Source organism: Pleurodeles waltl, chromosome 7 (genome assembly GCF_031143425.1).
Source record: "Pleurodeles waltl isolate 20211129_DDA chromosome 7, aPleWal1.hap1.20221129, whole genome shotgun sequence".
NCBI lineage: Eukaryota > Metazoa > Chordata > Amphibia > Caudata > Salamandridae > Pleurodeles > Pleurodeles waltl.
Genome location: NC_090446.1, coordinates 1114588213 through 1114614950, shown reverse-complemented (window position 1 = coordinate 1114614950; position 26738 = coordinate 1114588213). Strand labels below are relative to the sequence as shown.

Here is a 26738-nt window from a genome sequence, read left to right as displayed (position 1 = left end):
CATAAATCTGGCCCTTATTGTTGTCAGTAACAAAGTAAGCCACCACATGTAGAACTGATCTGCAAAGGGTAATCTTTAATACCCCAGAGAAGCCTTCTAATGTTCGCCAGAGCAGCAATTTGCCTCTGAAGGTCAAGGCAGCTATAAGGGATAAAGCTTAAGACTTAGGGGCATAGTTACAAGCTTTTGGCACAGGGCAGCGCCACAAGCCTTCTTGCTGCCCTGCCCTGTGTCAAAAGAAAAGGGCAGGAATGCACCATATCTGGAAGATATGGCACATTCCTGTCCTTTTCCCCTGTGCTGGTGCACAATGGGTTGCCATGCGCCAACGCACGAAAACTATCACAAGAGACGTTTTCCCTTTTCTATTTGTGCTGAGAATGCAGCACACAGAAAAAGCAAAAACAAGGAGAAATAAAGGTATTTCCCCTTGTTGCGCCTCCCTTACGCCTTCCCTGGCGAAGGGTAGGCTTTTGATGCATTCCCAACTTTACAAAATCTCGTAAATCTGGGAATGTGTCAAATGTGATGGGTATTATGTGGGAACACCCACTGTAATGCCCATGGTACACCTCCCTGTCACTAGGTGAGGCCATGCAGTGACTTGCGCTGCGTTGCCTGTGTCCATATTTACAAGGCCATGAAAAGCCATGCAAGGTTGGCTTTACGTGGCTTTGTAAATATGGCCTGCAGTGTGCACCGCCAGACCGTCACTAAAAGTGACATTCCGCTGCACAGAGGGGCTTGTAAATAAACCCCTTAGCGTTTTCAACAATGACGATTTGCAGTCCAGGGCTGTGAAGGATTCCATCCACTAGTGTAGAGGAAGGATGGATTTCTTTGGAAGGATTAGCAGGAATTCTGTTTTGGCAGGGTTAAGTTTGAGTTGATATGTAGACTTCCACATCTGAATTCTAGACAAAGTGTTGCAGAGGAGGAGAGAGTAGTTCAGGGATGAGGTTTTAAGGTAGATTACTACTGTGAATCTCACATCATGGTTGTGGATATTGGCTGTACGGGACTGGTGAGAGGATCAAGTCTTGCAGAGCTTATTGTTAGAGGCTGACTTTTCAACTTGTGAACAGTTCATCAGGTAAAATGTGACATAATCAAGGACTACCTCTTCAATGCCCATTCGTTTTCTCAAGTTGTTGATCAGAGCAATGTGGTTGAAGCAAACGAGTTTCCAGAGTCGAAGAATCCAAGTGCATTGTCCTTAATTTGCTGGAGGGTGGACCCTGTTGGAAGCCCAATTAGAAGAAGTCTGGATGTTTGCTAGAAAGGATGAGAGATCAAGATTGGGAGGCTACACAACTTTCTATCAACATTTCTAAGAAGGGAAAGATAGAGATTTGACAGAGGTTGTTCTGATCATCTGGGCCCAATTGAGGTTTTTCTTAATATAAGTGAGATTTAATCTGCTTTTGAAACAATCAGGGAAGATGCTTTGTTCAAGAGAGGAGTTTACCAAGGTGGACCAGACGGGAAGAAGCTGTTTTTGCTAACAGGGCCAGGCATCAGAAAGGCAACTAGACGTTTTGACCTTGGAGATGGTGTCCAGTAGCTCTTTATCTAAGATCAGATCAAAATGCAACACGGAGCACTGTGCTTTGGTTGGCAGCTTGACATCAACTAGATTATCTGTGTATGGTGGAAAAGCTAGGCCACCGGATATTCATGTCTTTTGAAAGAATTTTACAAAGTTATTGCACAAGGATTCAGGAATTGCTGAAAATGATATTCAGATTCTGACTGGGGGCAGATGTCTCCAAACAGTCGCTGGAAGGAATTAGGCGTGGTTTTGTAAATCACGGCTACTCTCACCATGCCTATCTTCAAGGCAACAATGGAGAATAAAATAGTGGGGTGGGAGAGAAGGTCCAATACACTGTTGGAGGAAGTAATAAGCCATCTTTCCAAGAGAATCATGATACTGAGATTCACAATCATATCTGCTATCTCGAGGCAGTGTTTGACTGAGGACGGCAGAAGTGGTGCAGACTCCTTAGAGTGGATATTGTAGGCTTGGAGACAGGAGGTTTCAAGGAGCAAACAGGCACTTGAATGAAGTCTGAAGGCACCCTGTTGGTCGAGGGAAAAGGGTGCAGAGGTCTGTGGTTCATGATGGTGGTGATGGGAAGGTTGTCTTGGTCAAGGTTTAGAGATGATCAAAACTATAGATGGGCTTTTCATAACTTTTAATGGAATAGTAGAGGTTGTCATCCCAAAGGAAAGAAATTGCTCGTTTGAGTCTGAGGACACATCTGTTTCTGGGAATAGTGTGCTCATTTTGGAGGCAGGGTGATGGTCAGGTTGCAAGTAACACTTGGAGCTTAACAGCGAACAAGAAACTTGAGACAGAGCATGTCACAGGACTTCAGTTTACTCCGTAAGCTGGGCTACTGAGAGAATGACTGGCTGGGGAGATATGAATCATTCTGGGGAGGCAGGAGTTGGTGATACGTTGAAGGGATACACGTGAATATTTTGATTAAAAAAAGTTCAAAGATAGTGGCTTGTGTGTGTGGACTTACACCATCTATCTTGGAATGTATTTTGTGATCAACATGTATAAAATCCATTTAACATCCATTCCAATCCAAGGTGGCCACCTATCCTCGTCCACAAACAGGTGGAATTTTAGAATGATTTTTGGTGTACTTACTAAAAACAGTTCAATGATTGCTACCATGTGTGTGCAGGCATGTTTTGTTTTGTTGCATCTTTCAAACACCATTAAGAGCTCATGCATGGAAACGCATATGAATGTATAAGTTTCCACTGCTGAACGATTGAAAAAAAAAAAGAAAATTAAGTATGCAGGCTTACAAAGATTCACAAGCACCCTAGTAGCACTATTAGGGAAGCACCCTGACCATGTAAAAAAAAAAAAAAAACATTTGCAGTGCGCTACTGCTGGTGTGGATAACAACAGCGTGCTCTGGCAGAATGCTGTCACACACACAGAAGGAAAAAAATAGCTGAATTAGGCTGACCATTTGTCCCGTGCTGTATAGTGAGGTGGGCAGAAATAAAAAGTAAATGACTACAACAGGCGAATGGATGAAGAGGGCTGAGTGAAAAACAAAGGGGCAGATTTAACAGCCCCTAGCGCCACCTTGGCACCGCCATAGCGTTATATTTTTTTACGCTAAGGCAGCGCTAAAGTGGCATTTTCCCCACGCCATATTTACATGCATTGCACCACTTTGTAACCCCTTACGCCACATTATGCCTGCGCCAGGCATAATGTATGCAAAGGGAGCGTTCCCCCGTTAGGGGGGCCGAAAGTGCAGGTGTTAAAAGGGGGCTTCCAGTATTTATAATGGGCCCCTATGTACGCTGCAGGAATAGCGACAAAATTTGGGTGCTACGCCTGCAGAGTACATAAATAGCGTTAAAAAAAAAAACAACGCTATTACCACCTACCCTGTGCCATGGTGCGCCGTATTTTAAATACGGTGCGTACATGGTAGCGGTAGGGGGGCGCCCAGGGGCGCAAGGAAAGTGGCGCTGAACTTGGTGCAGCTCACTTTTCTTAAATCTGCCCCAAAATGTCCTGGATAATGTCAGACCCACACATTAGTTGAATACTGTAACTTGAATTCAGGAGACTGGCCTTGGACGCTATATGTAAACATATATGTATGTATGTGTTGCGGTTCATGTAGGACACGCCTTCGTAAGGAGGAACACATGAGCTATTTTGCAATGTAACAAAGATAGAATTACAGATTGTCGACAAAGCGGGAGGTTTGTAGAGGTGGGTGAGGGATTGATAGGAGTTCATATAGGCATTCCCAGGACCAATGCAACAGCTAATCAATGAAAGATAAGATGTTTCTTAAAGAGGTGTACAAAGTAGGGGGCTGGCAGGTCACGGTCGATAATGATAGACTAAGGGCTGATAGATCCCGTAGAAACCTCAGTGAAAACCAATCATTGGCAAAGCCAATAGGTCTCACCTATACAAGAGCTATTGGCTTGACAATGTGTTTTGCCATGTTGTACACTAGTGTAGCTGCTGTCCAGCATGGCTAAAAGTTAGTGGTGTGGAGTGTCAGAGTGGAGTGGGGGATTTGAGTGTCAATGAATGGATTTGTTGAAGTGTCGTAGAGTGGAGTAGGGGCAGTAAAATTGAGTAGAGGGAAGTACAGGTCAGTGGCAGAGAGTGTTGTAGAGTGCGGGGAAATAGGGTGGAGTAGGTTGGAGTGGATTGAGGTAGTGGGGTGGATTGTATTGTAGTGGTGTGGGGTGGATTGAGTGGAGTGGGGTGGATTGGATTGGAGTGGGGTGGATTGGATTAGAGTAGGGTGGACTGAAATGGGGTGAAGTGGATTGGGGTGGATTTGAGTGGGCGGATTAGACTGGATTGGGTGGTTTGGATGGGGCTGATTGGGGTGGATTGGACTGCAGTGGGTGGATTGCAGTGGGTGGACCGGAGTGAGGTGGGGTGGATTAGACTGCATAAGAGTGGGGTGGATTAGATTGAACTGGAGTGGGATGGATTGGATTCACTGGATTGGAGTGGAGTGGATTGGATTTGAGTGGGATGAACTGGATTGGAGTGGGGTGGGGTGGATTGGAGTGGGGTGGATTAGATTAGAATGGATTGGGGTGGACTGGGATGGGGTAGATTGGATTGGGCTAGAGTGGGGTGGATTGAAGTAGAGTGTGGATTAGAGTGAGAGGGGTGGAGTGGGGTAGGGTGGATTGGATTGGAGTGGAGTAGATTGAAAAGGGGTGGGGTGTATTGGATTGCGGTGTGGTGGACTGCAGTGGGATGGATTGGATTGCAGTGGGTGGGGTGGATTGGAGTGGGGTGTGTTGGATTGGATTGGGGTGGATTGCATTGGGCTGGAGTAGGGTGGGGTGGAAAGACTGGACTGGAGTGGGGTGGACTGAACTGGGATGGGGTGGGGTGGGTGGATTGGAATGGAATAAAGTGGATTGGATTTGGGTGGATTGGATTAGAGTTTGGTGGAGTGAAATGGAGTGGGGTAGGCTGGATGGATTTGATTAGAGTGCAATGGACTGAACTGGGATGGGGTAGAATGGATTGGGATAGAGTGGGGTGGACTGGAGTAGAGTGGGGTGGATTGGAGTGAAGTGGAATGAAATAGGGTGGGGTGGTTTGGGATGTAGTGGCCTGGAGGGGGAGGACTGGATTAGGGTGGGGTGGATTGTATTGGGGTGGTATGGGGTGAACTGGATTGGAGTGGGGTGGACTAGAGTGGGATGGATTGGATTGGGGTGAATCGGACTGGGGTGGATCAGATAGGTGTGGATCGGAGTGGAGTGGACTGGAATGAAGTGGATTGGATTGGGGTGAACTGGATTGAGTGGGATGGGGTAGATTAGGGTGCAATGGATGTGATTGGGTTGAGTGTGGTGGATTGGACTGAGTGGGGTGGAGTGGAGTGGATTGGACTGGAGTGGGGTTGATTGGATTGGATTGGACTGGGATGGATTGGATCTGGGTGGATGGTATTGGGGTGGCGTGGACTGGATTGGGGTAGCGTAGATTAACTGGAGAGGGGAGGACTGGATTGGAGTGAAGTAGATTAAGGTGGCTTGGAGTGGGGTCGAGTGGACTGGAGTAAGGTGGATTAATCTGGAGTGAGGTGCATTAAATTAGATTGTAGTGGAATGGGATTGATTAGGGCAGTGTGGGTGGATTCAACTGGAGTGAGGTGGATTGGATAGCAGTGGACTTGACTGGAGTGAGGTAGACTGGAGTGTGTGGATTGGTTTCATTGGAGTGGGTGGGTTTTATTGGAGTAGGGTGGGTTGGACTGAAGTGGGGTGGGATTGATTGGAGTGGGGTGGGATCGATTGGAGTGGGGTGGATTGGACTGGAGTGGGGTGGATTGGACTGGAGCGGAAGGGGTGGGGTGGATTGATTGGGGGAGGTGTATTGGATTGGAGTGGGGTAGTTTGGACTGGGCTGGATTGGTGTGGGGTGGGCTAGATTGTAGTGAGCAGACTGTTGGATTAATATTGGGTGAATTGTGATGGAGTGGGGTGGATTGAAGTGGAGCAAATTTGAGTGGGCAGATTCTTTTGAAATGGGGTGGGTTTGTTTGGGACTGGAGTGAGGCAGGTTGGAGGGGGAAAGATTGCTTTGTGTTAAAGTGGTGCAGATTAAAATTGATTGGAATAGGGAAGATTGTTTTGGATTGGAGTGGGCAGATTGGAGTGGGGCGGTTTGGAGTGGAGCAGATTGTTTTGGATTGGAGTGGGGCAGATTGTATTTGGGTGGATTGAAGTAGGGTGAATTGGGATGGAGTGGGGTGAGGTGGACTTGATTAGAGTGGGGCCTATTTGTTTTGAATTGGAGTGGGGCGGATTGGAGTGGGACAGATTGTTTTAGATTGTAGTGGAGCAGACTGGAATGGGACAGATGGGAGTGGGACTGATTGTTTTGGATTAGAGTGGGGCAGAATGGAGTGAGGCGGATTCAAGTGGGACAGAGTGTTTTGGATTGGAGTGGGGCAGACTGGAGTGGGGGATTGGAGTGAGGCAGATTGTTTTGCTCTAAAGTGGGGCAGATTGGAGTGAGACGGATTGGAATGGGGCTGATTGTTTTGAACTGAATTAGGGCAGATTGTTTTGGAGTGCAGTGGGACAGACTGGAGTGGGCCAGATTGTTTTGGTTTAGAGTGCAGCAGATTGCAGTGGGGCAGATTGTTTTGGATTGGGCAGATTTGAGTGGGGCATATTGTTTTGGATTGGAGTGGGGCAGATGGGAGTGGGGTAGATGGGAGAGGGTATATTGTTTTGGATTAGAGCGGGCAGGTTGTTTTGGATTGGAGTGGGGCAGATTGTGTTGGAGTGATATAGATTGTTTTGGATTGGAGTGGGGCAAACTGCAGTGGAGCAGATTAGACAGGGGAGGGTTGGGAGGAAAAGAGTTGCTTGGGTTGGAGTGGATTGATTAGGGGTGTGGTGGTGGATTGGGGTGGATTGTAGTGGGGTGGATTGTAGTAAGGCAGAATGGAGTGGGGTGGACTGGGGTATACTGCACCATTATGTGTTAAAGCATAATTTCATAAATTACACATAATAAAGAAACAATGTTGCTGTGCAATATTTAGAACAAGATAATCATCATCTTTTGAGAATAGCACCCACGAGCCAAAACAAAATATGCAAAGTGAGAAAAGACAACTTGGCAAAATAAAAGAAAGTTAGCTATAAAAACAAAAGTTTGCAATTTTGCTTGTCCTGCTGGACACGTTTTTGACAGTCACAAACCTTCTGTTTGCAGGGCACTAGAAGTTAAAAAGAACAAAATAGTACATCAATCACGTGAGGAGCAACAGATGGTCACCTATTAAGTTGAATCAATCAGTGCTTGGTCCCTGCTCCACACAGGGGAACGGAAATGATGCCAGGCGTGAGGTGACGAATTACGAGGCTGTAAAGAGTGCCACGCAGGCCAATAAATCATATGCGACAGCCGGGCTCCAAGCCCTTTACTGTACACAACAGTCTCACAAGCGAAACACATGTGCTAGAGCATGCACTCACACGCTCAACCTTAAAAAGGTTGTTTTTTAACCCATCTTTGACTGGTTGCAGTGAGGGTGTGAACATCAATCTCCGCTGTAGAAACAAAAAGCACTGTGTAGAAATACTACTCAGTGTCTGGTCTAAAGCATATCCGATTCTGGATTGTTAGACATGTCAGCTCTTGCCGTGGTTCCACTGTCTTCTTGGCTTCTGATCTCCTGTTTTTGATTCGGTGCTGAATTTCATTTTTGCTGGCTTTAGGACTCTGGGCACTGACCAGTGCTAAAGTACAAGTGTACTCTGTCTAAATTCTATTGGTGATTGGTTTATCCATGATTGTCCTACTTGATTTAATAGTAGGTCCCTAGCATAGTGCACCAGGTGTGCCCAGGGCCTGTAAATCAAATGCTGCTAGTGGGCCTGCAGCACTGGGTGTGACACCCACGAGTAGCCCTGCAAACATGTCTCAGGCCTGCCATTGCAGTGTCTGTGTGTGCAGTTTTAAACTTTCATTTCGGCCTGGCTAGTGCATCCATTTGCCAGGCCCAAACCTTCCCTATTTCTACATGTAAGTCATTCCTAAGGTAGACCCAAGGCAGTCCAGTAGGCAGGGTGCAGTGTATTTAAAAGGTAGGACATGTACTGGGGTGATTTACATGTCCTTATTTTGCTTTTTGGCGCCTCACCTCCCGGCGGCCCACATCGTCTTTGTTTTTGACGCATCCCAGATACTTTGTGCTAAAAAAATACAACCATTGATTTCTGTGGATTAGGACTCATTGAAACCTTTAAAAAGTGATATCTTGTATTTTGTATTTTTGTCATTTTGGTCTTGTTTTACTCTGAGAAATATAGACTTTTTTCTAAACTGGTGTGGAGTACTTTTGTGGTGTTTTCACTGTGTGTGTACAAATACTTTGCACATTGCCTTAGAGATAAGTCTGGCTGCTCGTGCCATGTACCAAGGGGGTGAGCAGGGGTTATCTTAGCTGCGTGACTCCCTCACCCTGACTAGAGTGAAGGTCCCTTCTTAGACAGGGAGCAGACCACTGCCAACTAGAGACCTCATTTCTAACATGAATGAAAAGAACTACCTCTGCTTTACCTGGTCTAAATTGGAGAGCCTCGTTTCAGGAAATATGAACAGGAATACACTGTTCTTCAGCTACTCTAACCACTGTTAGCCTCTTCTTTGTTTCACATACAATAAAAAATACCAATTTTGACTGATGATGCTCGGGTGAGTAAGTACACCTCTCCACGCCAACTATCGCATGAAAAGCCCCAGAACCTTGTGCTTCCTCGAACGTTGCAATAACTTCATATTGATCTCTGTTGCTGGCTCTAGTAGCTATGATGTTCTATCTGTGACCCCTTTTTGATGGATTTTGAACTCTCTAGCTTGGCTCTCTCTGCAACCTTACTAGCTCGCCTCCAGAGCACAGGCTGGGCTCTCTCCATTGCTGTGCTCTGACTCCTCTTTTACCTAAATGGCGATTTTTTCATGATTGATAATAAAGATCGGTCCTGCTTGGTGCTGAAAAGCCCAGATTCTCATCATATAAAAGTGCCATGACTGGTTGCCTGCTCAGCCCCTCAGCAGTATAATTTTAGTTGACCCCTGGATCGTGGGTAACTCACCATCATGGCAAGTGGCAGGTCCAAAGTGGAGTTGTGCTGTGGCAAGCGGAAGGGAATAATGGTGGTGGAGTGAGCAGCCAGCCCGATCAATGGGAACTCTGTCAGGAGAGAGATGGCCACATACAGGTCCACGTCAGGGTGGTACTGGGTAAGCTCCACAAACACAGCCTTGCTCCTGTGAAGAGGAAGGAAATTCTACATTAAACGTGCAGGGTGGAGGCATGTAGGAGGCAGAGAATGCAGAGTGTTTCATGTGCAGCGCATATAGGTGCATAGGGAGGAAAAAGCAGTGCAGGGGATAACGAGGGGGACAATGGGACAGACATATCAAGGTAAGATAGTGCAGGGGTAGAAGGTGCGGAGGTAATGGTAAAGGATGACAGAGAACAAGGTGCAAGGGCAGAGGTCACAGGGTTAGATGGTGAAGGTGGAGAAATTTCCAGGGATCAAACTGTGGAAATGGAATTGGGTAAAATGAGCGAGACAGTCCTGTGAGCAGATACTGTAGAGGGTATAAACTGGGGGAAGTATGGACAGAAAGGACTGGGCAGAGAGTTCAAAGAAAAGTACACTTCTTTTAAACATATTTTTAGTGCTTTTTGAAAACATTATCCAGTGCAATACGAGTTAGTGACAATAGTAATTAGCAGTAATAAAAATGTAGTATAAACATATTAGATCAGGCACATTCAGCGGCATTGAAGTATTACAACTGTAAACAATATGATAACCAGTGGTCCACTCGATTTATGCACAGTAAACACTCCTTCTACCCACTAACCCAACTCCATCCCTCCCCTCTTCCCTGCCTCCAGGCATTTACAGAGGTACAATGCTAAAGGATCCCGCCTGCAAAGCGGTGGGCTGCTTTCAGCATTGATGCCATGAAGCCCAACATCAAGGGCCTTCTTCTCTCACCCCCTGCAATATTCAGTCACAGTGCAACTGGATCTGGAACAGAAAGTTGGGAAATTTCAGATGAATCAGTATCAGGCTCTTTCAAACAGTCTAGCAAGGCGTTCCAGGCCCTGACTGTATATATTGTGCCGCAGCTCCTTCTCACTTCGTGGAACAGCACTGTTCCCTCGTACCCCACCCATAATGTGATGGTCTTTTTCCATTTGTGTACCTGAGGGCTCGCAGTGGCCTTCTACCTCATTGTAATTTCATGGTTCTCCAAGATTAATGCCAGGCCTGCAAATCCAGTTGTCACCTTATGTTTGGCATGTCAGGGGAACCCCCCCAGTAGACAAATCAGTAGAGTACAGGAAAGTGATTTGTCTGTTATTTCGTTTATATATGCTAACACTTCCTCCCAGTACTCTGGCAAAACAGGGCAACTCCAGCCCCTGTGGAGCATTTCAGCACCTGCACCCACATCTGGGGCATCCCACTTTCTGTGCCCCATAAACGTGCATGATTTTACCTGGTGTAAGGTGTGCCCTGTGTAAGAAAAAATAATTTATTAATTTAAATATGGCATTGTGGGATACTGTGCAAATGTTAGCAAGGCTTGTGGCCTAATGCGTGTCTGTACTGGGGAGTGCGACATCGTTTATACCCATTTCTGACGTAATTCATCTAGTGGTGTGGTGATATCTGCACTGAGCGATTGGTATACGAGTGATATTGCCCATTTTTTACCTGTTGTAGTACAATGTATGTGGTTACACTGGTGGCGGCAGAGATTCTGTCACCCTGGTACCCTAATGCTTTTGCACAGCCAGCTCTACCGTGTGACACAAGAGAAACTGTCCCGGGAGCAACTCAAATGTCTCCAATAGGTCCTGAAAGGACAACAACGTGCCATCCCTGTAGCAGTTACCCATTCATGTTATGCCATCTGCTGCCCAGTCTAGCACCCCCACAGTGCCCTAATTTCACTTATAGCCACCAGATCCTGTAATGGCAAGTCTTAAGAATAAGGTATGCGAGTTGAGGTGTGCTACAGGCAATGCTGCCTGCAGTTGCGAATTGTTTTATGTTGTTCAGGGCTCCTAACAGCCGGCCGTTTAGGTGTCAGGAGGAGCCAAATGGGGTATTAAGGCCCGGGGTTCCTCTCGGGCTTCTCCTTCAGGGTGCAGGCGTGAGTGCAGCCATTGAGTAAGCCATTGGATTTGGGCCACCAGGTAGTAGAACTCAAGTGCAGGAGCTGCTAGTCCTCCGTTAAGGAAGAGTACACATGGAGAAAGAGTGCGCACGGGGTTGATAGAGGGTGGTTTTTTGTATTTCAATTCTTTATTAAATTTTTATAGATACAAAATAAATACAAAATGTTCATTAACAGTATAAATTATACAGTAAATGTTTTGAAAAAAATAATTTAAAAAAGGGAGAAAAGAGAAATCTAGTGTACTAATAAAAAAAACAGGTAAGTACCTTCCATAATTATTCTAGATTAGATATGATTTATATGAAACTAATAAAAGGAGCAATGAACATAAAATATATTATTACAAAGTATTTAAGCAAATCGTCTTTGCATTATACAATCATATAACACGTTAAAACGAAGATAGGAAAAGGAAATGATAATTGGTTAAACCATTGTAAATATGCATCGGGATTGGAGAGAGTGTATTTAAGAAAAACAATATTTCCCATTGATCGTTGTATAAAATGAAAAGGGGGCAGAGGAATTCAATTATTTAAAAATATATTCCATATATGGTCGAACTGCTGCAGGTTATGGTTTAGTTTATATATCATTCTTTCGAATTGTGCAATCTCAAACATATCTTTTAACCAAGTTTGGACAGTTGGCAAAGCATTTGATTTCCAGAAACGTAATATGTTAATTTTAGCTACACTGATCGCTGTAGAAAGCTACCTAAACACCTGTGAAGAGAGCTTACCTAGACCATGAGTATCATGTAGTAAAAATAAGCGAGGTGACTGAGATGTAATATTGGGGGCTTTTTTTCTCAGATATTGTAATATTTTTATCCAAAATGTTTGTATTTCAGTACATTCCCATAAGATATGTACAATAGCGCAGTTGGGTTGGCAACATCTCCAGCAATCAGAGTTATTACTGAGTTTGGCAGAGCATAATTTAGAAGGTGACCAGTGCCATCGATGTAGAATTTTGAAGTAGTTAAATTTCAACCTTGTATCACGAAGGCCCTGATTGTAATTTTCCAGTACTTTAGACCATTCTTTGTCTGAGTAAATTATATTAAGTCTTGTAGACCACCATAATTTTAAATTTCTAGATATATCATCTGAAAAAGATTTATCAATTAAAAATGAATATAAGCCAGATACCATGCCTTTGAAGTATTTCCACATGTAGATAGAACGAGCAATGGATGAGTGTATCATAGAATCTATATTTGGATTTGTTATAGGGTTAAGAATTGACATTAATAATACATAATTATTAAATTGTCATTGCGGGAGTTTATACGTATCTTGTAGTTGTGAGAATGGCTTCAAGGAGTTATTCCGTGTGTATATGTCTGATAAATTATTAATTTTATGATTTTTCCAGACAAACCAATTAAGTTCTTTACCTTTGTATATAATTGCTGAGTTACTCCATACTGGAGCATTTAAATGTATATGAATATTACAGTTTATAATTTTATGTGCTTTTTGCCAAGCCACTTGGGAGGAGTAAATGATTGGATTGGAGAGTTGTGAGAATTTTGGACATTAAGGCCCATATTTATACTTTTTTAGCACCGCATTTGCGCCGCTTTTTGACGCAAAAATGGCACAAACTTACAAAATACAATACGTTTTTGCGTAAAAAAGCGGCACAAATGCGGCGCTAAAAAAGTATAAATATGGGCCTTAGTGTAATAGATAGTCAAGGGGGTAGTGGTTTTCAATAGGAATTGTTCCAATTTCACCCATATTGGTGTGTTTTTGTTCATGGATATCATATAAGTTGTGTTTGATAGTTGTTGTGCTATCCAATAGTTTTCTAAGTGTGGAAGTCAAAGGCCTCCTTTTAAAGAAGATGAATGCAATTTTGAGCCACTTATACAAGGGTTTTTTCCTCCCCAAATAAAACGAGTTATCAAAGATCTGTATTTTTGAAAAATTTAGAAGTAATAGGAAGTGATAACATACCGAAGACGTAATAAAATTTTGGAATTGTATTAATTTTAATAATCTGTATTGTTCCCCATAGCGATAGATTCAATTGAGGCCATCTAGTAAAATTTATTTTAAGTCTATCTATTATGGGGTTCAAATTATCCATCATAATATTCTTCAACCCTGTATTAAGTAGGATCCCAAGATTTGTCAAATGTGATGATTTCCATTTAAAAGAGAAATCGTTTAATACGGATGAAGTAGTATTGTTGTTCATTGGTAAAGCTTCACATTTAGACCAGTTAATTTTATAACCAGAAAATATCAAGAATTGATTTAATAGATTAATCAGGTTTTTGACTGAGGAGTTCAGGTTAGACAATGTGAGTAAAATATTGTCTGCATAATGAAAAGCTTTAACCACACCTGTTGAAGTAGCAATACCTTGTATGTTAGCATTTTGTCTAATTGCAATGGCTAAGGGTTCTAATGCAATAAGAAATAACAAAGGGGATAGTGGACATCATTGTTGAGTCCCTCGTAGAATTTTAAAATAAGGAGATGCAAAACCATTACATGTGATTGCGGCTGTAGGAAGTTGATACATTCCCTTAGTTAATGTAATGAAATCAGTACCAATACCCATTCTATTCATAGTTCGAAATAAATATCCCCATTCTACTCTGTCAAATGCCTTTTCAGTGTTTAAGGATAATACGATATTTTCTTTGTTGCGAAGGTGATTTGAGGAGGATCGAGATGGAACAAAACCTACTTGAGAGGGATGAATAAGTGTTGTGATGACTGAATTTAATCGTATCACAAGTATTTTAGCCAAAATTTTAATATCAGAGTTTATTAAAGAAATAGGTCTATAACTGGAACATTCCAATGGGTCTTTATCCGGTTTGAAAATTACAGTAATACGTGCTCGCAGAAATTCTGGGGGAAAGTGACCCTTTTTTAAACCTTCATTAAGAAGGATTGTACCAATGGAATAATTTGGGATTTTGTGACTTTATAAAATTCAATGGGAAAGCCGTCTTCTCCAAGGGCTTTGTTTGTAGCTAAACAATCAATAGCTTTTGCAATCTCTTCTGTTGATATAGGTCCCTCTAGTCTTAATTTTTGTTCTTGAGTTAATCTTGGGATCTTTAGGTTGGTGAAAAAATCATCTTCCTCCTTTGTATCTTCGCAGTTCAATGATGTATAAAGTGTTTCATAATACGTTTGGAATTGTGTAATAATGTCTGTTGGTAAAGTAAATAAGTCATTTGAAGAATTTTTAATAATAGGTATCGCTCTGGATGATTCCTGTTGACGTAATTGATAAGCTAAAAGATGTCCCGCTTTCTCCCCTCTTTCATAGTGACGTTGTTGAATTAAGAATAAACATTTTTCGGCCTGAGAGGTATATAGATTATTGAGTCTGAATTTAACTGATAACAGATTTTTTAGAATCTCAGGTGATTCAGATTTGTTATAATCTTTTGAAAGTGATATAACCTCTTTTTCTAATGAATTCCTCTCATTATTCAATTCTTTTTTTTAGAAGATATGAATCTCTCATAATCATTCCTCTAATGATTGCTTTGCCTGCTCCCCATAATACACTAGCATCTGTAACTGAGTCTCTATTCTCTAAAAGGAATTGGTCAACATGTTGGCAGAGATTCAATTTAGCTTGAGGTGTCTTATACATAAAAGTATTGAATCTCCAATTAGCTTTGGGAGATTGTGTTAATCCAATATTAATATGTAAGTTTATTAAATCATGATCTGAGAGGCTACAAGGAACAAATCCTACAAATGTTATTGATTGTATCATTGCGGATGAGGTTAAAAAATAATCTATTCTGGAGCGAACTGAGTGTGCACAAGATGTAAAGGTATAATCTGGGTGTAAAAGATGCCATGGTTCTTGTAATGCAAAATCATCTATAAGATCTTTTAAGATATATCTATCATTTGAATGATGAGTATCTGGTTTGCCAGATTTATCAATGAATGGGTCCATAGTAACATTCCAATCTCCTCCAATCAATACTTTTGTAGACCCAAAGGAAGATAATAATCTACTAATCTTTGAAATGAATATCGTTTTGGAATCATTGGGTGCATATATCGTGCCTATAATCATAAAAGAATTTCTAATACGAATTTTAACAAATGCATATCTGCCTTCATCATCTAACCATGTTTGAATAATTTTGTATGGTAAATTTTTATGAAAAGAATAGCTACTCCACATTTCCGAATAGGTGTGTCATTGTTATTAGAGTTATTTTGCGTTATGCTAGCATGTATAACTTGACCAACCCAGTCTCTTTTCAATTTTTCACTTTCTGAATCATTAAGATGTGTTTCTTGTACTAAAGCAATATCTTGTTTTTGTTGTCCAAGAAAATTAACTATCTTCTTTCTCTTGATAAAATGTGTCAAACCATTAACATTCAAAGAAATAACATTTAAAGGTTTTAACTTGTTAATGGACATGTGAAAACTAACTAAATAATATCAATCCAAATTCTAATAATAAAAAGAGAGAAAGAGAAGGAATATAAAAAGATGAATAAGAAGATTAATAATAAGGAAGAGAATTAGAGAAAGAAGAAATATAAGATAAATTATAAAGTTTCAAATATGTCACTAAGTAATTATTATATTATAGATGAGTTTTTAAATCAGCGTGACTTTTATATTAATTTAGTAAAAGGAAAGTATTACTTAATAAAATTATCAAATATCAAATAAATTGTCCAACACAAGTGATAGGACAATTTTGTACACTTAACACCTAAACTTTTATCCGGAGATATAAGCCAAAGAGTCATGAAGAGGAGAAGAAGGGGGAAAATAAAGTCATTTAAAATATACGATATGAAGTATCCTACATCATAAATAAATATGATCTTGTAATGAGATGTACATTGAATAGAAAGTAGATAAAGCAATCATATTTCTGCTCTATTCAAGTTTTTAAAGGAGATCTAGATTTATCTCTCGGTTGATACTTTTTCCATGCTTTAAATTTACCACCATGTGTCCATTGTCGTTGAACAGTCTCCCATTCTCCTTGATCTATGTCCTCTGGAGTGGCGGGAGATGAGAATTCTTTAGTTGTTGAGGGTGAGGAAGTATTATGCTCCATCTCGGAATCTTTGTCATCTAAGTCATTTAAAAAGGATTCCAAGTCGTGGGGATCTGAATATTCTTTGGTTTTCCCTTGAAAAGTCACAATCATAATAGCTGGATCCAAAAGACCATATTTTATATCTCTTTTCTTTAATCTGTTTTGTAGATTTAAGAATTGTTTCCTTTTGAGATTTGTAGGTGCTGAATAATCTGCTGTGATTATTACCTGAGATGTTTCATATTCATATGGACCATGTTTTTTGGCAGCCATAATAATCTGACGGTCTTGTTGATGGCGTAAAACAGCAAGCTAAAATATGTCTAGGTCTTGTGGATTGGATTATTCCACGTGAGCGAACACGATGAGCTCTCTGAAATTCTAATGGCACTGTAAAAGTAATGTTCGTCAGGGTTGGGAAAAAATTAGTAAAAAAGTCTAGAATATTGTCTTTCTCTGTTTGCTCTGGAAGACCTATAATTCTAAGGTTATTCCTTCTACTCCGGTACTCTAAATCGGTATTTTTTTGCTCAAGATACCAAATATCTTGGCTAGTATCAGGTGTCTTATCTATGCGGATTTCAATATCTGTCAATAGATTGTCCATTGATTGCATACGAGATTGAAACTTGACCACTTCATTCCTCAAGCTTTGAACTTCCGTAGTATTAGTAGACACTGTATTTTCCAAAGAAGCAATGGAAGATTTTATGGCTAATAGTTCTTTTAAGATAGTATCCAAAGCTGTTGAAGGTGATTCAGTAGGGTCAGCCATTATGTGTTTGGTTTCAGTGATAACTGGTATGGATTGCAAGGCTGCACTATATGAGAATTGTCTTATAACTTTAGGACCCGACATAGGAAATTTCTTTTTTCTTCTAAGATTTCATTTACAATAATTATGAAAGTTTTGATCTATCATTATTGAATCTTTATTGCAAAGTCAATTGTAAATCTTTTTTAAATGAAGGAAAGATAAAATGTTTCAGGTTCCACCTCCTTGTACAGATGTGTCGTTTACCTTATTCTTATTTAGTCAACTTCTTGTTAGAGCACTACTACTTTGACATATATATCAGATTTATTCTTGTCTTTAGATACTACATTGCTCTTTGATATTCGAATTTTGAGGAAGTGTAACCTTATTTCTTGGAAAATTTTGATGTCGGAAAAGTAACTTTTGGTTCGTTTCCCTGACTCCATTCCACTCGGCTTTAAGGGAGAGTCGTCAAATTCCACGGCATTTGGCTCCGTTCTCACCTACATCATTTTTAAAGTAGTTGCAAAACGAATGGATCGTTGATTATATATCCATTATTATCCGGAAGATTTCCGATGAATTACTTTCTTTTTTTGAAGATTTTGTTGTAGAAGAATTAACTTTTGGTTCGATTCCCCAGTTCCGTTCTACCTGTCTCTAAGGGAGAGTCGCCAAATTCCACGGCATTTAGCTCCGCTTTCACTTATGACATTTCTTAAGGAATTGTAGAGCAAGTGGAACGTGGATTATAGGTCCAATAACATCCGTTAGGTTTCCGTTGAAGTATTTTCCAGTTTTTTGAAGACTTTGTTGTCGGAGAAGTAACTTTTGGTCGATTCCTCGTCTTCGTTTCATTCGGCTTTTAAGGGAAAATCGTCAAATTCCACGGCGTTGGTTCACTTACATCGCTTCTAAAGGAGATGCAGAGCGTACGGATTGCGGATTATAGGTCCAGTATCATCCGTTAAGTTTCCGATTAAGTATTTTCCAGTTTTTTGAAGACTTTGTTGTCGGAGGAGTAACTTTTGGTCGATTCCTCATCTTCGTTTCATTCGGCTTTTAAGGGAAAATCGTCAAATTCCACGGCGTTGGTTCACTTACATCGCTTTTAAAGGAGATGCAGAGCGTACGGATTGCGGATTATAGGTCCAGTATCATCCGTTAAGTTTCCGATTAAGTATTTTCTAGTTTTTTTAAGACTTTGCTGTTGTGGAAGTAACTTTTGGCTCGATTCCTCGTCTTCGTTTCATTCGGCTTTTAAGGGAGAGTTGTCAAATTCCACTGCGTTGGTTCACTTACATTGCTTCTAAAGGAGAGGCAGAGTGAGTGGATTGTGGATTTTAGGTCCAGTAGCATCCATTAGGTTTCCGATGAAGTATTTTCTAGTTTTTTGAAGACTTTGCTGTCATAGAAGTAACTTTTGGCTCGATTCCCCATCTCCCTTCCATCCAGCTTTAAGGGAGAGTCGTCATATTCCACGGCGTTTGGCTCTGCTCTCCCTTATATCGTTTCCAAAGGAGTTGCAGAGCAAGTGGATCGCAGAATATAGGTTCAGAAGTATCCGTTAGGTTTCCGATGAAGCATTTTCCTGTTTTTTGAAGGTTTTGATGTCGGAGAAGTAACTTTTGGTTCGATTCCCCATCTCCATTCTACCCGGCTCTTAGGAAGGGCCGCCATCTTCCATGGCACTTGGCTCTGCCCCCGATAGAGGGTGTTAATAGGTAGAGAGAAGAGACAGAGGACGCGGCAGATAGGGTACATGAAGACAGAATGTGGTGGAAAATAGTGCAGGGAGACAATTGGTACAGTTGAAATAGATTCAACAGCAGTGTTGCTGGAACAGTTTTCTGAAAGGGGGTGCTGGCCATCAACTTAAGTGCCTTTTTTCTTTTCATACTGCTGATATCTATTTTGAGATATTTGTTCTTTACTTTGTAAAGCAACCACGTTTGACTTATGTGTTAGAAAATCTCGGGAATACTGTGGCATTCTCTTTTCACCTATTTCTCAGCAAGAGAGTGACTATTTAAAATGACAAAGTGAAACTGCAGTCAACAAAGGAACAGGAAGCACATCTCTCTGTGTAAGATCTCAAGTACTTTGTCAAGCAAAGTTGCACATCATTTGACACTTTATTCACTTGAACTCACAGTAAATGCTTCAATATGAATGCATAATGAGCTCTATATTGTTAATTCTCCGTCTCAACTTTATCAAGGATATCTGGTGTGCCCCTACACCCACGCTTTCAGTGCCACTTCTCAAGAGAGAGGATAGCAGGAATTTGAGAGTGCATTAACAAAAGGTGAGAGGGAGCTAGAGAAGGTGGGAGAGAGGGGTCTAGTGAAAAATAAAATTGAGCGAGAGTGCATGGTGGCGTGCGGGGTGGATGGGGTATGGAGTAGGACAGGGAGCAAGAGGGAGCTGGGCCTCTGCAGAAGGACAAGACTTGAAACAGTGGGAACTGAGCCAGATACGGTGCAGAAATCCTGAGAGATGGCACAAGTGGGTAGAGAAGATGCAAGGTGAGCTACAGAGAGGTGAAAGCAAGTGGAAGTCAGAGAGTTTGTGAAGAGGGTGTAGTTGAGAGCCAGAGGGTGCAAAGGAAACACAATAGGGTGACGTTTCGAGACACAGAAAAGGAATAGAAGGAGAGAGTTCAGATTTGAATTATTTGAGCAAACAACAGTAACCCCCTTATCAGGCGCTCAAATGCCTCCCTCGTGGCTACAGGATTCCCAAACCAGCCAGTATCCTTCATATAATACAGGGAAAACCACTAAAGTTGAGATACTTACTAGGAGTGTGATCTAAACGCAGTAGAGGTTTAGCATTACCTTGAAAATATTTTGAAAAACATAAGCCTTAAAATAATTCAGATATGAAATATTGTTTTCTTCAAAGTGACAATCAATAAAACATGCCTTTAAATGTTGCAAAACGCAACTCAGTTTGAAGCAAATTAAATATCACAGGTTGGATTCATAAAGAAATCTGCAGCCAGCCCTACACCACCTACCACATTCTCTGATTCTCCAAAACTGTGGTTTGTCAAAAGTGAAATATCAGGTGGTTTTAGTCTGTGCCAGCAGCGGGTGGTTAAAGAAGCTACTTTGTAACTAGTTCCACTTGAATAACAAGTCTATGCTGAAAAAGAAGGTTGCAGGAAAAAGGCATTAAATCCTCTAAATGTGGTTGTCTCCAACTAGCAAACATATCGTAAAATTATTTTTAGACGTGGTAGAGGCTTCCCAAACTCAGCAGCGGTCGCCGCAAATCTCAAGGGGACGGGAGGGTCGGGCAGGCGTTACAATAAAAAACAATTTAAAAAAATGAATTATACTAATAAATAGAAATAAACTTACCTTTCCTGATGCTGTCAGACACCTTGCACACGTCTTCTGATGGTGCCCCAGCATTCCCTGGGACACCAGCGCAGACACTCCACACAATCCTGGGGCTGCTCTCAAGCTGGGAATAGCCAGGATTGGTCTGGTCGTCTTGGTCTGCATTTCAGACACTGCGTTGGAGTCTGTGCTGTTTCTCCAACCCAGCTGTTTAAACACCTGGGTTGGAGAAACCTAAATGCGCATGTCAGTTTGGCCAGCCTAAGACGGCTGGCAAAACTGCCATGCGCACTGAGTGAACTGATTCCACTCCCTCTCCTTCCCCCCACCCATGGACCAGCCTCACCCCTCCCTTCACACGCTGGTTCATCTGAGCCAGAAGCTAAAAAATAAAATGAAATATTGTTTTATTTCTCAGCTGCTGGATCTTAGCCAGTGGGGCGACTCTCCTTCACCATTGCGAAGGAGCCCCCCCTGCCCAAACTTCTCATTCATTGTTGGGCACAGGTGGTTACAATTTTTTTTTTTTTTAGGAAGAAGATGTTTCTGTTTCAAGGAGAATCACAGTACCTCCCCTGAAATAAGTACACTAGGCTGCAGACTAGGTCTCAGATTACGTTCCCTCCAATAAAGGGTTGGGGTGTGGAAACAAAAAGTGAAACTAATGTCTGTGCACTGTCTGTGCACGGTACACAAATTTGAAATCCCAAAGGGAAAGTGCTATTTGAATATGTCAGAACATGTTCCACCATGGTAGCATCAGGAAAGGTGAGCAGGGTGCATGTACCTACATCGCACTGTAGGCTGCAAACTGAGTTTTACAGGTAAATACATTTTTCCGTTTGCAGCATGTGTAATTGTAGGTTGCAATGACTAAGAAGCAGTGCCCAGACTCTTAGTGTGGTTTGTGGGGTGGAAAATATTTGGAACACAATTGTAGGTACAGTCTGAGAATATCCACAAAATAGTGCTCTGTGAGAGTGTGGATAGAATACCATTGTGGCTGCTTTACAAATATCTGCAACTGGAATTTTTCCTAAGTTCCCTTTTTGTGCATTGAATGTGCTCTATCTGTAACACTACAGGTACGTTTGACTTTGGCATAACATAATTGAATGCATCTGACAATTCATTATGCCACTCCAGCTACAGATATAAGGCTGCTAAGACGTGGCTGAGAGAAAGCCACAAAACGTCACATATTTTGTTGTATTTTTCTGATACTTATGTCTATATAGTGTATGATCGCTCTGCAAATTTCTCGTTTGCAGAATTTTCAAGCTAGTGATTGTGCATGCGGAGAAAACAAAAGTAACTCTGTAGATTGTTTGACATGAAATTGTGTTTTTTCATTTGTTTTTCTTTCATACAGCAGTACATAGCAAACAAAACTACCATCAACAATACAGAGTACCATATACATAGCAATGTGTCAGAAAGTAGATGAAGCTCTTTGGCCCAAAGAGCTTGCAATGCACTACTAAGTTGCAGACCCTCTGGCTACTCTTTTTCCTGTTGCATCCATCTATTTCATTCACCTTATCTGCAGGGTGTTGTATCGGCTGACGTACTTGCTACTGTCATGTCTAGACTTGACTATTGTAATGCATTATTTCTAAACATTAATCAAGGCTCCTTACATAAGCTTCAGCTCATACAGAATGCCACAGCTTGATTAGTCTTGGGTCTCCCAAGGTTGGCCTCAGCTAGTGAGAGTCTTAGACAGCTACCTATTAGAAAGCGCATCTCCTTCAGGGCTTTATGTCTTACATATAAGGCTCTTCATTCCCAGGGATCTGAATATCTTCAATCCACTTTAAGGTAATACTCCTAGCTGCCTTTCAGGATCAGCAGGGCTTTACAAGATCCTTGTTCCCTGCTGCAAGAAAGTCAGATGGGGAGACAGGGCATTTACTGCTACTGCAGCTAGGCTTTGGAATTCCCTTTCGGTATATATTAGAAAGCTGGAAGATTATATATTGTTTCGTAAACATATCAAAACCTGGCTTTTTTCTCAATAATCTGTTCCTTCTTGTTCTATTGTTTTGACTCTGCTCTTCTCACTTGCTAACGCTTCAATGCTATGGCTGGAATACGCTCCACAGATGTAAATGTAAATGTAATTTAATGCAGACACCTGGCAATGTGTACTACTAAAAAGCCCAGGGCATATATCCACAGCTATACTGGGTCTTGTGGCGATACCTTAAACTTCCTTTATACTCATGGTATCACTATTCTATCCTTTACAGGCTCTTTTACACTATTGTGGTTTTTAGCAAGGGTAAGAACTGTGTATTTTTTTCTCAGTCTGGGAACATCTCAGTAAAGAAGTCATATTATTCCTTCCTATACGTGCATTGTGACTTTGTGAGGTGCTATTGCCCATACAATAACTGCATATGTGGTGGTGTCATCAGGTAGAGGTGCCTTTACTGGGGTCTCTAAGCCTGTGTCATCTTTGCCCACTGCTTTATCCTGGGGAGTGCAAAGCCACAGTCTCTCAAGTCTCTCCAGTGGGTGGTTTGCCCACTGCTTTATCCTGGGGAGTGCAAAGCCACAGTCTCTCAAGTCTCTCCAGTGGGTGGTTTGACCACTGCTGCGTCCTGGGGAGTGCAAAGCCACAGTCTCTCAAGTCTCTCCCGTGGGTGGTTTGCCCACTGCTGCGTCCTGGGGAGTGCAAAGCCACAGTCTCTCAAATCTCTCCAGTGGGTGGTCTGCCCACTGCTGCGTCCTGGGGAGTGCAAAGCCACAGTCTCTCAAGTCTCTCCAGTGGGTGATCTGCCCACTGCTGCATCCTGGGGAGTGCAAAGCCACAGTCTCTCAAGTCTCTCCAGTGGGTGGTCTGCCCACTGCTGCATCCTGGGGAGTGCAAAGCCACAGTCTCTCAAGTCTCTCCAGTGGATTTTTTGACCACTGCTGCATCCTGGGGAGTGCAAAGCCACAGTCTCTCAAGTCTCTCCAGTGGGTGGTTTGACCACTGCTGCATCCTGGGGAGTGCAAAGCCACAGTCTCTCAAGTCTCTCCAGTGGGTGGTTTGCCCACTGCTGCATCCTGGGGAGTGCAAAGCCACAGTCTCTCAAGTCTCTCCAGTGGGTGGTTTGCCCACTGCTGCATCCTGGGGAGTGCAAAGCCACAGTTTCTCAAGTCTCTCCAGTGGGTGGTCTGCCCACTGCTGCATCCTGGGAGTGCAAAGCCACAGTCTCTCAAGTCTCTCCAGTGGGTGGGTTGCCCACTGCTTTATTCTGGGGAGTGCAAAGACACAGTCTCTCAAGTCTCTCCAGTGGGTGGGTTGCCCATTGATGTATCCTGGGGAGTGCACAGTCTCTCAAGTGGATAACAGTCTCCACTGGTTCTGGAGGGGGCTTTGTGCCCAGAGTGCTTCATCCTGCCAAGGACAGAAGTAGTGGATGCCTTTCTCCACTGGTTCTGGAGGGGGCTTGGTGCCCAGAGTGCTTCATCCTGCCAAGGAAAGAGGTAGTGGATGCCTTTCTCCACTGGTTCTGGAGGGGGTTTGGTGTCCAGGGTGCTTCATCCTGCCAAGGACTGAGGTAGTGGATGTGACAGTCCAGTGACGGTGGGGCAACATGGAAGCTGCCCAGGCCCCTGGAACTGACCACCAGCCTCGTACGAATGACCACTGGGGATGGCAGCCATGTCTGCGGTGGTGCCACTGGCTCAGAATGTGGCGTGGCCGCTGGCAGTGCTGGCGGCAGGCTCAGTAGCGGCGGTGCTTGTGGCGGTCATTGGACAGCAGTGCTGGTGGCGGTGTCATGAGCGGCGGTGCTGGTGGTGTAGTCATGGACCTCAGTGCTGGCGGCGGTGTCATGAGCGACTGTGCTGGTGGTGGGCTCACTGACCTCCGTGCTGGTGGCGGTGTCATGAGCGGCGGTGCTGGTGGTGGGCTCACTGACCTCCGTGCTGGTGGCGGTGTCATGAGCGGCGGTGCTGGTGGTGTAGTCATGGACCTCAGTGCTGGCGGCGGTGTCATGAGCGACTGTGCTGGTGGTGGGCTCACTGACCTCCGTGCTGGCGGCGGTGTCATGAGCGGCGGTGCTGGTGGTGGGCTCACTGACCTCGGTGTTGGCGGCGGTGTCATGAGCGGCGGTGCTGGTGGCGGGCCCACTGACCGCGGTGCTGCTGAAGGGAACAGTGTCAGCGGTGCTGGTGAAGGGCTCAGTATCTTGGGTACTGTTGGTGGTGCCCGTGGCAGCGGAGCATGTGGTGGTGCTGGTGGCGGTCTTGTCCGCCGTGCAGGTTGGCGGCGACGTTGACTTGCCTTTCTTGTGCAGGCCCTTCCCCATCTTGGATGGTGGTGCAGCTGTCTTGCCACTCCCAACTGCTGTCTTTGCTGAGCCCTTGGTGGCAGGTGTTTTGGCAGTCTCCCTCCGGGATGTGGGCAACTTCTTCTGTTTTGGAGGTGGGGGAATGTCCTTGGACTCGCTCCTTGGGACACTGGCAGCCCTGTTGCTTGGCGCACTCCAGAATCCGGTTATTTCTTGCACCACTGTGCCCGGTGATGTGGTGGCTGAGGTGCTGGGTTGGAACCTGGAAAGGCGGGCCCGAGTGGACAGACGGGGGGGAGGTGTAGGGAAGAGGTCAACATTTGAGAGGAAAAGCCGTTTTGACACACTGGGATGGGTAGATGGAGGGGGTTTGGGAGTGGAGGAAGAGATAGTGGTTGTAGGAGGTATTCGTATGCTGACAATGGAATCATGGGCTGGAGGCTGTCGTGAGGTGGATGGCTGTTGGGTGGGTCTGTGGCTGCATTTGTGTAGTTTGGGAGGAGGGCTCACAGACACACTGGGAGAGGACACGGGATGTGTGAATGGTAGTGGGGGTGGTGACTGCACGTGAGCGGTGTGTGGTGATGGGTGGCCGGTGATGGAGGTAGTGGCTGAAGCTGTAGTGCATGCAGGTGTGAGTGGAGATGTGACAGGGAGGGAGGAGGGAGACGTGGAGGAGGGGGATACAGTGGAGGCAGTAGATGTTGGCATGTTTGCATGGGTACGATACTTGTGTGAGTGCCTGTGGGCCTGTGGGATGTGTGGTGCTTATGTTTGCCAGAGCCACCCTTGTGTGTTGAGGTGTGTACATGCTGGTCTGGTGGTGTGCTTGGGATAGGCTGAGGTACTGGGGATTGGGTCTGGGTGGGGGAAGTTGGAGGGGGAGACTGGACACAGGGACAATGGCTGCCATCAGTGCTGAGGCCAGAGCCTGAAATGCTCGCTGTTGGGCTGCCTGGCCAGAATGAATGCCCTCCAGGTATGCATTGGTCTGTTGCAACTTCCTCTCTACACCCAGGATGGCATTCAGAATGGTAGACTGCCCAACAGTGAGGGATCTCAGGAGGTCAATAGCCTCCTCACTGAGGGCAGCAGGGCTGACTGGGGCAGGGCCTGAGGTGCCTGGGGCGAAGGAGATGCCCACCCTCCTGGGTGAGCAGCCACGGGACACACGCTGAGGGGCTGCTGGGAGGGCGGTGCTGGTAGGGGGGGTGGCGGCTGTACCTGTAGATGGGGGGGCACAGAGGGGCCCGCCACCGCCAGGGAGCTCCCATCAGAAGAGGAGTCGGTGTCACTGGTCTCTGCTCCCCTCGCCCTCCATCCCACTGGTGACTTCTGATTCCATTGTCTCGGCCTCCAGGGCCAGGTGGGATGCAGCTCCATCTTGCTCCAGTGGCACTGCTCCTCCGCCTGATGATGATAATACACACAAGAACAGGGAGACCACAAAAAGGGGGGGGGAGAAAGAAGAAAGACATGTTCAGTGCATGCAATACCGCTACCGTTGGCGGACACTACAGACACAGCAGCCCTCTGCACTACGCCATGCACTTAGAGTTCCATAATTAATCACAGGGACATGGGGTACATGGCCTATGCCCGATTGCTGCACACCTTGAAGTCACAGGAGCCTGACTAGGTGTTGATGGCCCTTACCACTGGTGGGGTTGGGGTGCCACTTAGCCTGCCTCAGAAAGGGTCCTTGCCTACAAAGCTCGCCCTAGTCTAGGGGAACCCACTGCCCAGCTCCCCCACCCAGACACCTCTAATGCGCACAGAGTCCGATGGATGTGACGGTATTCACCCCCTTGTGACTGCTGTGATGCCCTCAAGCACCCATCCAACTCGGGATACACCACCGCCAGGATCCGGAACATCAGGCGGTCATGGTGCGACGGGCACCACTCCCACGCTGGGAGGCCATCCCCGGCTGGGCCTCCGCTGTCTTCTTGCTCCAGTGGCGAATGTCCTCCCATCTTTTCCGGCAGTGGGTGCTCCGTCTGTGATGG

The 26738-nt window shown here is 44.0% G+C and overlaps 1 protein-coding gene across 1 annotated transcript in view; it reads right to left on the bottom strand.

Annotated features, from left to right (window-relative positions):
• Nucleotides 1–26738, bottom strand: part of LOC138246998 (polycystin-1-like) — a 521270-nt gene that overhangs the window by 71612 nt on the left and 422920 nt on the right. Inside the window, exon 43 of the mRNA XM_069201747.1 lies at nucleotides 9157–9331. Coding sequence (XP_069057848.1) covers nucleotides 9157–9331 — 175 coding nt within the window. The remainder of the gene's footprint in view (nucleotides 1–9156; nucleotides 9332–26738) is intronic.